Source organism: Formica exsecta, unplaced genomic scaffold, assembly GCF_003651465.1.
Source record: "Formica exsecta isolate Colony F162 unplaced genomic scaffold, ASM365146v1 scaffold394, whole genome shotgun sequence".
Lineage (NCBI taxonomy): Eukaryota > Metazoa > Arthropoda > Insecta > Hymenoptera > Formicidae > Formica > Formica exsecta.
In genome coordinates this window covers 417,999-428,657 of record NW_021851177.1, presented here as the reverse complement: position 1 = coordinate 428,657, position 10,659 = coordinate 417,999, and the positions used below count along the sequence as shown (strand labels likewise).

Here is a 10,659-nt window from a genome sequence, read left to right as displayed (position 1 = left end):
TTTTCATTCTTGTATAAAGTTCATAATTTTCAATTATTCTTTTTTCCTGCTCAATTTAGTGTTAATATATCCCGAGATAGGGAGATAAGTTAAAATTTCGTGTAAATTGCAGTTAAGATTGATTATACCTTCTCCATAGAGTACACATAATTCTATAAGCTTACCTATTTATTTACCCTCTCAGCATCTCATCTCGTAAAGTAAGGCAACTAAAAGTGCTAAGTCATAACAACATAATGAAAGTGCAAAATTTTTAATAACAATATCTATTAAATATAAGACGTTCCTCGAACGATCCAGTTTTTTCAGATTCCAGGAAAAATCGATACATATATATATATACACATATATGCATTTATAAACACTTATACACTAAATACATAATTTTCTTTTAACATTGGTAGCGTTTATTTCGTAAAATTGAGGCATTAGTGATTAATCACAATACAATCATTTATAATTTCATTAAATATATGATATAAATATCACAAGAGATTAATTTATCGGTATACGCGCATTATATGGTCTTTCGATATTTCGCGTCTAATATATATTATTCATTTATGATTAAATATATTAACTCTGATTGATTATAATAACATCATCAAAAATACGTTACACACAGTCAAAAGTGAATCACCTTAACTTCCAAAACTTCTGTTGCGACATCAGTCGCGTATCACATTTTTGGCAAGTAAGAAAAGATTGACTTATTGAACACCTTGTGCGTATGAAATAGTGATAGAAAAGGTCAGTATTATTATAGGATAATAAAAGGTACTCTTCGTTAAATGACGTTTAAATTCGATGAACATCATCACTCGAGAACAACCAACATTGGAAGACAACAATGGTATAAAAAGAATTTTATAGGATAGGGAAACGCGATAAAGAGGTCTCGAAAAAAACAATGTCCGTAGAAGACAAGATTCAACGTTATTGTATAAATATAGTAATCGAGAGTTCATTGGCAGGTTTGCTGAATTCAAGGAATGTTTTCATTTGATAATAAGCGTTGATGGAAGACATTTAGTATATATATATATAGAATAACAAGAAATCTTCAATGATCATATGTATAGTCTCCTGTTAGAAATATGCTGGATAAGCTATTTTGTAGAAATATATTTATCGCGAAGCTTCTTAACATGTTCGTTGCATCGTCATGATTAAAACATATATATATTCATTCACAATTTTGGCAAAAAGAGATAAAATTCAAAAATATTGTTGATAAATACACTTTTTCTTTCATTGCAAAAAATATATTTATAATAAGTAAAAACAATGTCTATAACAAAAAGTTTTATGAAGTAATAAACTCGAGAAAAATTAAAACTGATATTACTTGCACCTAAAATACATTACGATCCAAAAAATTGATTCTGGATATTATCAAAAAATTGATAACTAATTCTGCACAATATTCAATATATAAAAGAAGCAAAATTGGAGAATAATGTATAACAGAAAATAATTCATTATATATATTATTTTATTACGATATTTGCTTATTCATAATGAGATTCACATAATACTGAACCGTCTATTATTGTCAAACAAAATATTATCAATTAAACAATATTTTGTTAGTGAGTTTTTCTCCAACTCATTTAATTTTCAATTTGGTCGATTTTTTCGCCAATTTTCACGATTTTCTAGATTTATCTCAATTGAAATTTTTGTTACAAATATGGCATATATAAGTGATTAATGTGGAATTATTTTCTGATGACTCACAACGAACATGCTAACTGAAAAAGTTTATGATAAAATTTACATTTATTTCGCAAATGTAAAGTGCCAGTTTCATAATATGCTCTTTTCTTTGATTTTGGCATAGTAGTTTGAATAACTACATGTACCGGCACTGTCAGCAATAGCAGGAACTACTGGGCGGTGGAGTATCGCGCTCGTGGCATCTTAAAACTTTTTGATGCGGTAACAACGACTTGTCCACCGTAGCCTCCATCCTGCGCATTACGCGGTCTAATAATATTTCCACAGCGCGCTCGACATTCTGGCCGGTCGCGGCACTCGTCTCCAGATAAACCAAGCTGAAAAAGAGAATATATTTTCACTGAGCAAATGTATATGAAAATATATTATGTGGTATATACATAACACAAGTTGGAAAAAATGTATCAATAATTTTTTTTTTTTAAACTATGTTACATGCTTACGTTTTATTATTTTTGATTTAACTTACCCGTGCCTTTCGGCAAGATCTCGCGCTTTATGTTCGCTGACGACCCGTTTGTCCTCAAGATCGGATTTATTACCACAAAGAATTATGTCTGGATCATCACAATATGCGTGGGTCTGCGCGCATTTATACATAAAAATATCATGTTAACTCAATAAACGTAAAAATCTCGAGACAAGCATACTAGACTACAAGAAAACTTCATGCAAATTAAATTTACAATTGCATTATCCAATTTTGAAATGGCATACATACCGTTTCAGATTAAAAAACAAATTTCTTCATCCAATAATTAAATTTCTTAAATAGTTACTAATGTTATTTTTTCATTAAATATCTATTAATTTTTAAATCAGCTTTTTAAATCAGGTAGCTTAAGCAATAGCAAACCATAGTATCGACTAATATGTAATTAAAACATTTCTTATTATGTAAAAATTTCAAGGTATCATAGATATACAAGATATAGAAGAGCATTTCTCATAAGATATGTAAGATATAGAAGAGCATTTCTTTTGCAAGAATGATGTACTTAACAGATCTTTCCTGATTTACATTCATATTAATACTAATTAATACTAATAAAAATACTTATATAGTTTTATATATCTTTGTAATTTCATGTTCTTATATTTATTTATATTATATTTGTTAATTGATGCAAATAAATGCAAGATAGTTCCACTTAGTTTTTCCAGTTATATGTATTGGATTATGCCAATTCTTTCATAAATTTTAGCACAATCCATGCAAGCGTTTTATTCAAATTCAATAAATGATCGCCTTTTTAAATAGTTGAGATAGCTTTTATGTACATTTGTCTAAATTTAGATCCATGTACATTAGTACTCTGCAATAATTCACCCTGCCAATCACTCACATGCTTCCAGAACCGTGTATCAAACAACAATATAATTAAAGTAATTATATTCATGCATCATATCAATACAAATATTAAAATATTATACACGGCGACTACAAAAAAACAAAGAAAATCAACTCAAACAAAGAATTGATTCAAAGAATTATTTGGCTAAGCAGAACCCTCCAATCTCGTATAATATTTACTATAATAAATGATGAATACCCTAAGCTGTTCCAGCCAGTTTCTAACTTCAAGAAAGGACAACTCATTGGTCAGGTCAAAAATTAGTAGAAAACCCATGGAATCCCGGTAAAAGGCTGTGGTTAGACTTCTGAACCTGGATATTAACAATGTTAAGCTACTTGTATGGAATATTAGATTGGAAGTCTTAAACCTCTGTTTGCGCACATGCAGAATGCACCATATACATATTAATTAGGATATCAATAATGCTTATATTATATATATATATATATATATATTTGACATTTTTCAGATCTTTGTAACATGCGCTTTGGCATATGCAAGCTTTTTCAGTAATATAATTAAATTATCATTTAAATATTATTAATGCAAAATATAATTGCAGCATAGTATCATACATCTTTATATTATCTCTATCATAAATAATTGAATAATGATAAATATGACACATAAATGCACGAGTGTCATATTTGTTAAAATTTAATATCAATTTGCCAAAGAGTGCAACAAATGCGCATCTACTAGATTAGCGATCAATGTTTAATGCTACTAAAAACTACATGTCTCAGTTACAAACTTATCTATATGTACTTACCGTTCCTGTCCAGCTGTGTCCCAAAGCTGCAAATGCACTCGCTGACTTCTGCCATTCGCTGTTTGATATATCTGTAATAATAAATGGCTTTTACCATACAATATCAACATAGAGAATACGCAATTCTTATATCATTTATCATTGCTGTACTTGATGTACGCATAACACAAGTGTAACACTTAACGCTTACACTTTACTTGGCAACATTAATCACTCTAAGTGTGTGTTATCGCAGTGTTGTTTTTAATATGCAAGCAGCTTATTCACAACACACAGAGACTTCGTATAATGTTACCACATGAATTTACATATACATATAAAAAATTTTTTTACCACTCGTTTTTCCTTGAAATCAATCCCAACAGTGGATACGAATCGAGAATTATAAGTACCATCGGTATATTGGTAAAGGAAGCTGGTTTTCCCGACACCGGAGTTTCCGAGCGCCAGGAACTTCACCAAGTAATCGTAATTCATCTCGATAAGAATCTCGTCAATCCTCCAGCGAAGAGCTCGATCTAACACTTGCCGGTTCTGTCAGCGAGAGAAATAAACAATTTCGTTTTAGCGGATCGAATAAATTATCGTGCCCAGTAATCGGGCACGTCGTCGCGAACGGCAGTGTCGACAAGCGCGTGCATTTAACGTTGGACACCTGTTGCCTACGTGTGCTACTTTCAAAAGATCCGCGCCCTCCCCCTAAACGCGAAACGCCGCTGGATTATAATCGGCGAAACTGTTCGATTATCACTCGATAATAATACTCCGCAAACGTACTCGATTTAAATCTATCGTCTTCGCGGCGAATTCGACGTGTTTACGCGTGTATCAAATCGATGCAGCCTGTCAACGAATCGCGATAAAAAATGGCGCCTACAAGTGCAGGGTTACCACAAGCGTAGCGATAAAAATTCGAAATCGCGCGAGACGAGAGAAAATAAATGCCCATCTTTCGGGGATAAAATGTTTGTTCTGCGAATAAGCTGCTACTTTTATCACAGACATATAAGATACGAGCAGCTTCTGCAATGAAGGAAGGATACGCAACATGAGGGGGGAGGGCGGGAAGAATGTACCCTCAACTTTGACGTGCTTCAGGCTGTTCGACGCGGCTCGGAACATTATCCACCAATCACAAGTATATAACTAAGCCGAGCTTAGTAACCCTCCCTCCCCCCTCTTGTCTATATTGGTAGCTAATGCTCCGTTTATTGACCCTCGCACACTGGACACTGGACGTGATGAGCGATGGGCGATATCCAATGAGAGCTCTGCTTTTTCGGAAAAGCAGAGCTCTCATTGGATATCGCCCATCGCTCATCGTGTTCAGTGTACGAGGGCTATATATATATTTTATATGTTTATGATTTTTAGCGAGATCAAATAAATTGATCAAACGAAGAATAGCTGATATACGCTGAATTGAGTGTACAACGAATTACTTATAACATAAAATCTAATAAAATGACAGAAAAAATAGACATAAAAGTTAACGTTGAATATTGGTAAATATATAATTATCTAGCAAGATTTTCTATTGATCTAGGTTAGTTTATAAAATGAACACAAATTTAAATTCTCTCTGCTGTAGATACGATTTCAAAATTTATCTATTGTATTTACCGACATTTTCCATAAAAAATTATCATTATTTTATAACTTTGGCAGATTATATTAATTGAAATTTTTATAAATAAATTTATTCATAAATATTCTATATATATTGCATATAATAAATTACTGTAATCTTACAGTGGCTCGTGTGGTTACAGAAAACAGTTTCTTCTATTGGCAGAGGAAATAAAAAAGAATGCTCCCAATGCTACTGTGACCGGTGCAGTAGGAAGGCAAAGCAAGTTTGCCAATATGACATATCAATGTAAATTGTTAAAATTCTTACAACTGTTATTCTTTAGGATCTTTTGAAGTGCAAGTCAACGATGAACTGGTATATTCAATGCTTGACATGCGAGTCTTTCCCAACTTTGCTGCAATTGCAGATATGATCAAAGATGTATCCGCAGGTGAACCGGTGAGACAAATTTGCCCAGAACAGCTTAATTGTGTATTATCATAAATACATTTATAATAATAACACAGTACAAATACTTTTTATTACAAATCACAGGTATACAAAGTAAATTTATTTTACAATTTTTTCTATGTTTAAAAAGAAACTTATCTATTAATTACTTATCTATTATAACTGGTTTACTTTTAATATTTGATAAAATACATTTAGGGATTCTTCTAGAGTTTGTTTATGTTCAATTTCAATGTGTGTATAAAGTTTAGATATATAATTACTCATTTAGAAATTATTTCATATACTTATTCATTTAGGAATAATAAATATGATCACCAATTTTAAGTATACCTTGTGTATTCTCCAATCGGGTTAAATAAATTCCAAATCTCAGCTTTCCATGGAATTCTTCCGCTAACGTTCTTAATGGCTCAATAGTTTTTTTTCCAGTTGTTTGATCAATGCATATCATTTGACATCTTGTACAGGGGCCATTTACCTGCAATAATTAAATATATGTAGCAATATATCTTGGGCATTAAAAACTTAATTAATTCATACTTTGAAATTATTATTTCCTATGCGAATATATTTCCATTGTATTTCATCAAAAGCATTGCAGCCTTTTACAATAATGTTTCCTCGGAATCTATGCACAGTTGTATCTTTTTTGAAATTTGTATCATCAGATACCTTATCAACAAGCCACGACACGCTTGCTTCATTTATTACCAAATACTGTGCTTGACTAGAAAATGATAGTTCTGTCTTGTTTATTCCTGTAAAGAGGAAAGATACTAGTCAATTAATACAAGTAACACATTTACATTTTTATTATACCTTTCTTATGTCTCTCATGACTTTGTCGAATTAATCTAAGATTTGGTTTGCCCAATGCCAAGCTTAACCACTCAGAAACTTCTAAACCACAATCAATACCTTGTACTCTACTTTCACATACTCTGCTTTGACATATAGGATGTTCTGGTGACTTTTCATAAGTATTTTCTAAAGGTATTTGAATTGTTGGCATTCCTTAAAATGTTTTATTAAAATATTAAAGATTTATATTAAATTAATGATACATCAAACTATACTACAAAGTGTTAAATTCGTCAAAATTAAACATTACCTGGATATGTTAATTTCATAATCCCCTGTTTTTTGAAAATAATAGGTTTAAGCAAACATAAATTCACATAGTGTTTTTGCGTTAAACAAGTTCCAGATGATGTTATTATCATCCATTCTCTATCGTATTCTAGACCCTTTGAATTCAGATTCCATGAATCTATTATCTCATATGCACCACATGATTTGATAGGATAGATAAATAACTGTTGCAAAGTACATTTGTTTACTTGTGTAATTATTCTGTCAGGGTTTATAACACAATTGCTTTCATTTTTATTATGACAATTATTTCGCAGATTAGTGTTTGTATTATTTTTCTCAGTATTTGTAATACATGGAATTGAATAATCTAAAATATTAGAATTATGAAAGTGCCTGTATTTTTGATTAACTTTGATTTTATGATCTTCCCACCATTGTGGAAATTTTCTGATACACGGTTTGTCGATGAAACATCTCGTGATCATAAGTAAAACTGTCTGAACATCTTTAATCGTAGACATATATCCAAAGGAGATTCTTACTGCTCCGGTCGGTTTTCCATTTATTAAATCTGCAGTGCCACTGCATGTATATCCTGCTTCATAGTTTTGAAGAATTTCTTTAGTAGAAAGGGATAAAAGTCTTTGACATGCACCAGGATTACAAAAACACCCTGTTCTGAGATGTATTTTAAATAGTGCTGCCATATTTACGACTTCCATATATCCTACATATTCACCATTGGATCGGATGAGATTAAATGTAACAATACCTCCTTGTGTGCTGCGATTTTCATAGTCAGAATCAGAGTATAGTTTTACAACTGGTTTATCATTATAATGATGTAATGTTAGCAAGGAATGATGCAAAGTTTTGGCGAGAGAGAAAACATGCCTTGATATTTGATCCATGGTAAGCTTTGAAAATATTTCAAAACCATATTGTAATGATACGATGGATAAAAACGATACGGTCCCATCTTCGAATCTACAAAAATTAAAATATTTTAAATATTTTATTTTATTTCATAGGCAAATGTGATTTTTATTTACCTTTGATGTAATACTTGACGTTTTTTGTGAAACATTTCAGAACTGAGAGCGACATCCACGGTACCACCACCGTAATAAATCTTGTCCAAAATGTCCGAACTGGAATTCTTAACTAGCAAGGCGCCAATTCCAGTGGGATAGCCAAACATTTTATAAAAGGATACGCACACAAAGTCTGGTTTGAAAATAGATAAATCCAAATTATTCGTTGGAACGAAGCCAGCCGCATCGAGTAGAACATACCACCTAGTCGATGGTTCACTAACAACAATGGAAAGCGCTCCGGTATGCGCATCTCTGATCCATTTAAGGGGATATTTCATTCCGGAAAAATTGCATTGTGCAGAATACACAAAAAGAGAATTGCTGCTCTGACTTTCATCGGGATCGCGAGAGGTTGCATGCTGGCCGAAAACACGAAATGCCTGATTATGATCAAGACAAATGACTTCGGCATCTCTAGCAGCGACTACATCTCGCATCCCGAGTACTGATGTATGATTATCTTGCACGTAAACAAAATTTCCCTTATGCCGAGTTGTCGTTTTCGCCTTGAAACGAAATCCTTCCGCGATTATCTTTAGACTCGCTGTGGCGCCCGAAGTGAAAATAATGCTGTATTCATCGGGAGTCGTATTGAAGTGGTTCAAAATCCTAAATAATAATTTAAATTAATTTATCACGTTTTTTTTTTATTGTTATGTGATGTCTCACCGATATCTCATACGCTCGATAATATCCTGTGTCGAAGAACTTCCGATACCAATAGAATGCGGATTAGCATAGAGAGAGCCATGCAGATCGGCGCCGACTTTTCTAATCTGTGTATCCGAATATAAAGTTGCGCCCGCGTGATCCACGTAACATTCGCCTGAGATAAAAAACATAGCGAATAAAATAACAGCGAGAATTTTATGTAACATTATTCACATTTGATCTATTTTTTTTTTCACATTCCATTAAATACACGCGCGAATATTAAATACAATATTTTGTTATTAAATAATTCTTCTATTTCATTATAGTAATAACTCAACAGCGCAATATTGATTTTACTAATCAGCGGAAAGAATTAATATAAAAAAAAATTGCGGAGTTAATCATAAAAAATTGAAAGAACACTTGATAATTTTGAAACATCCTGTAGATAATATCAAAATCAAATTGCATAAATACTATTCAAGCGATCTCATCATACGAGTCCTTGTAATCACGTCATCGTAGCAGAATTGAATCTATATATCACATATTGCATGAATAACAAACGGAAAGATTGTAAGAAATTATTAATACAAGACATAGATATGTTGTAAAATAATAATAAGCAGAATCTCTTATCAGAATATACATGTGTGCGAAATATACTCGTAACTCTTACCTTTAAGTCTTGTAAATTCATTCTGCAGGAATTTCGTAGTGGCATCGTCATATACCGGCGTAAACTCCAACGTTTCTGTCATGATCAATCCTTATAGTAAAGCTTACTATAGCGCCCGACTTTTCAAGAGCTCTTATATCGCACGCTGGAGAAAGAGATACATAAACGATTACTCAACCGAATTTAACGGTAATTATTGCTACTGCTCGAGAGTTAAATGTAGAAAAGTTTAATAAAAGAAACTTTCCAGAGAAAAAGAGGAGGGAGACAACACAATCGCGTGACAGGTCTTACACAACAATAACATACGATCATAGGCGTAGAAAATATCCTACGTTTTCTTATGTCTATGCGTACGATATTGCTGACAGTGCATTGTAATGAATAATTAACGACATGAATTAAGGAGAACCGCGCAGGATAAAGCAGATATTTTCAAATGACGCGACTCCATAGTACGATATCCACTGTAGATATGATATAGACAATCTTATTTTTGTATATATATATTCTTTTATCTGCTGTATGCTCTCTTATTACGATATTGATGCAAGAAATTATTACACATTGAAGATAAAAGATAAAGATGTATCGTAAGATGTTGATGTAAAGAGTGACGTTATTGCAACTTATTGCTACATATCAATATATAGACCACATTGCGAAATATTTGTTACATACATAAATATTTTAAAACATTCCTAAATATTTTCAATTTATTATATTCAGACATTAATATAACTACATTATAATTGCACAGTAAAATAACTTGGCATATTGTATTTTACAAAATTAAAGTATTTAAACTAGTCTCATATTTTTATTAAAAATTCACTAGCATTACATGTTAACTAATAAAATAGTCTCGGCATTTTATATGATGAATTATGCTAAGTAATTTAATTTATGAACTTAGAAATCTCTCAAAGGGCAACTTTTTTATTAATTTTTTTTATATATATAGAAGTACATTACACAACACACAATATACGTCATTCACTAGTTATCACGATTATTATCTAGAATTGTCTTTCGATGCTTACAGAATAAAATATATACATATATAAACTGCATTGTAGATTTGCTAATACACAGGCTATATTTGCTGTAGAGACTAATATGCGCCAACATATGTTTTAAATCGGCTATTTTTGCTAATCTTATGCAATTTGCGAAAGTTGCTGAGTAATACATTTGCGGACAAAGCGATATATTAT

The 10,659-nt window shown here is 31.8% G+C and overlaps 3 protein-coding genes across 4 annotated transcripts; 1 reads left to right on the top strand and 2 right to left on the bottom strand.

Annotated features, from left to right (window-relative positions):
- Window positions 1-240: 240 nt before the first annotated feature.
- Window positions 241-4,761, bottom strand: LOC115239762 (ras-related protein Rab-27A). The gene is made up of 5 exons (XM_029814468.1): window positions 4,204-4,761; window positions 3,871-3,941; window positions 3,294-3,408; window positions 2,210-2,322; window positions 241-2,057 (listed from the first exon to the last, which is right to left on the bottom strand). Exons 1-5 carry the CDS (start codon window positions 4,345-4,347, stop codon window positions 1,874-1,876), a joined length of 627 nt encoding a protein of 208 aa, XP_029670328.1. The 5' UTR covers window positions 4,348-4,761; the 3' UTR covers window positions 241-1,873.
- Window positions 4,762-5,204: 443 nt separating this feature from the next.
- On the top strand, window positions 5,205-8,240 carry LOC115239756 (migration and invasion enhancer 1). Of its 2 annotated transcripts, XM_029814461.1 has the most exons (4): window positions 5,205-5,375; window positions 5,625-5,722; window positions 5,787-5,902; window positions 8,105-8,240. In XM_029814461.1, the coding sequence occupies exons 1-4, from the start codon at window positions 5,335-5,337 to the stop codon at window positions 8,108-8,110; spliced, it is 261 nt and encodes an 86-aa protein (XP_029670321.1). In that variant the 5' UTR covers window positions 5,205-5,334; the 3' UTR covers window positions 8,111-8,240. The 2 variants fall into 2 exon arrangements, with proteins under 2 accessions (XP_029670321.1, XP_029670319.1); XM_029814459.1 differs by lacking the exon at window positions 8,105-8,240 and having other exon boundaries at window positions 5,787-6,454.
- Window positions 5,960-10,553, bottom strand: LOC115239755 (molybdenum cofactor sulfurase 2). Its single transcript, XM_029814458.1, has 8 exons — window positions 10,486-10,553; window positions 9,443-9,587; window positions 8,779-8,935; window positions 8,065-8,718; window positions 7,029-7,999; window positions 6,737-6,931; window positions 6,458-6,675; window positions 5,960-6,395 (listed from the first exon to the last, which is right to left on the bottom strand). The coding sequence occupies exons 2-8, from the start codon at window positions 9,522-9,524 to the stop codon at window positions 6,210-6,212; spliced, it is 2,463 nt and encodes an 820-aa protein (XP_029670318.1). The 5' UTR covers window positions 9,525-9,587; window positions 10,486-10,553; the 3' UTR covers window positions 5,960-6,209.
- Window positions 10,554-10,659: the final 106 nt, after the last annotated feature.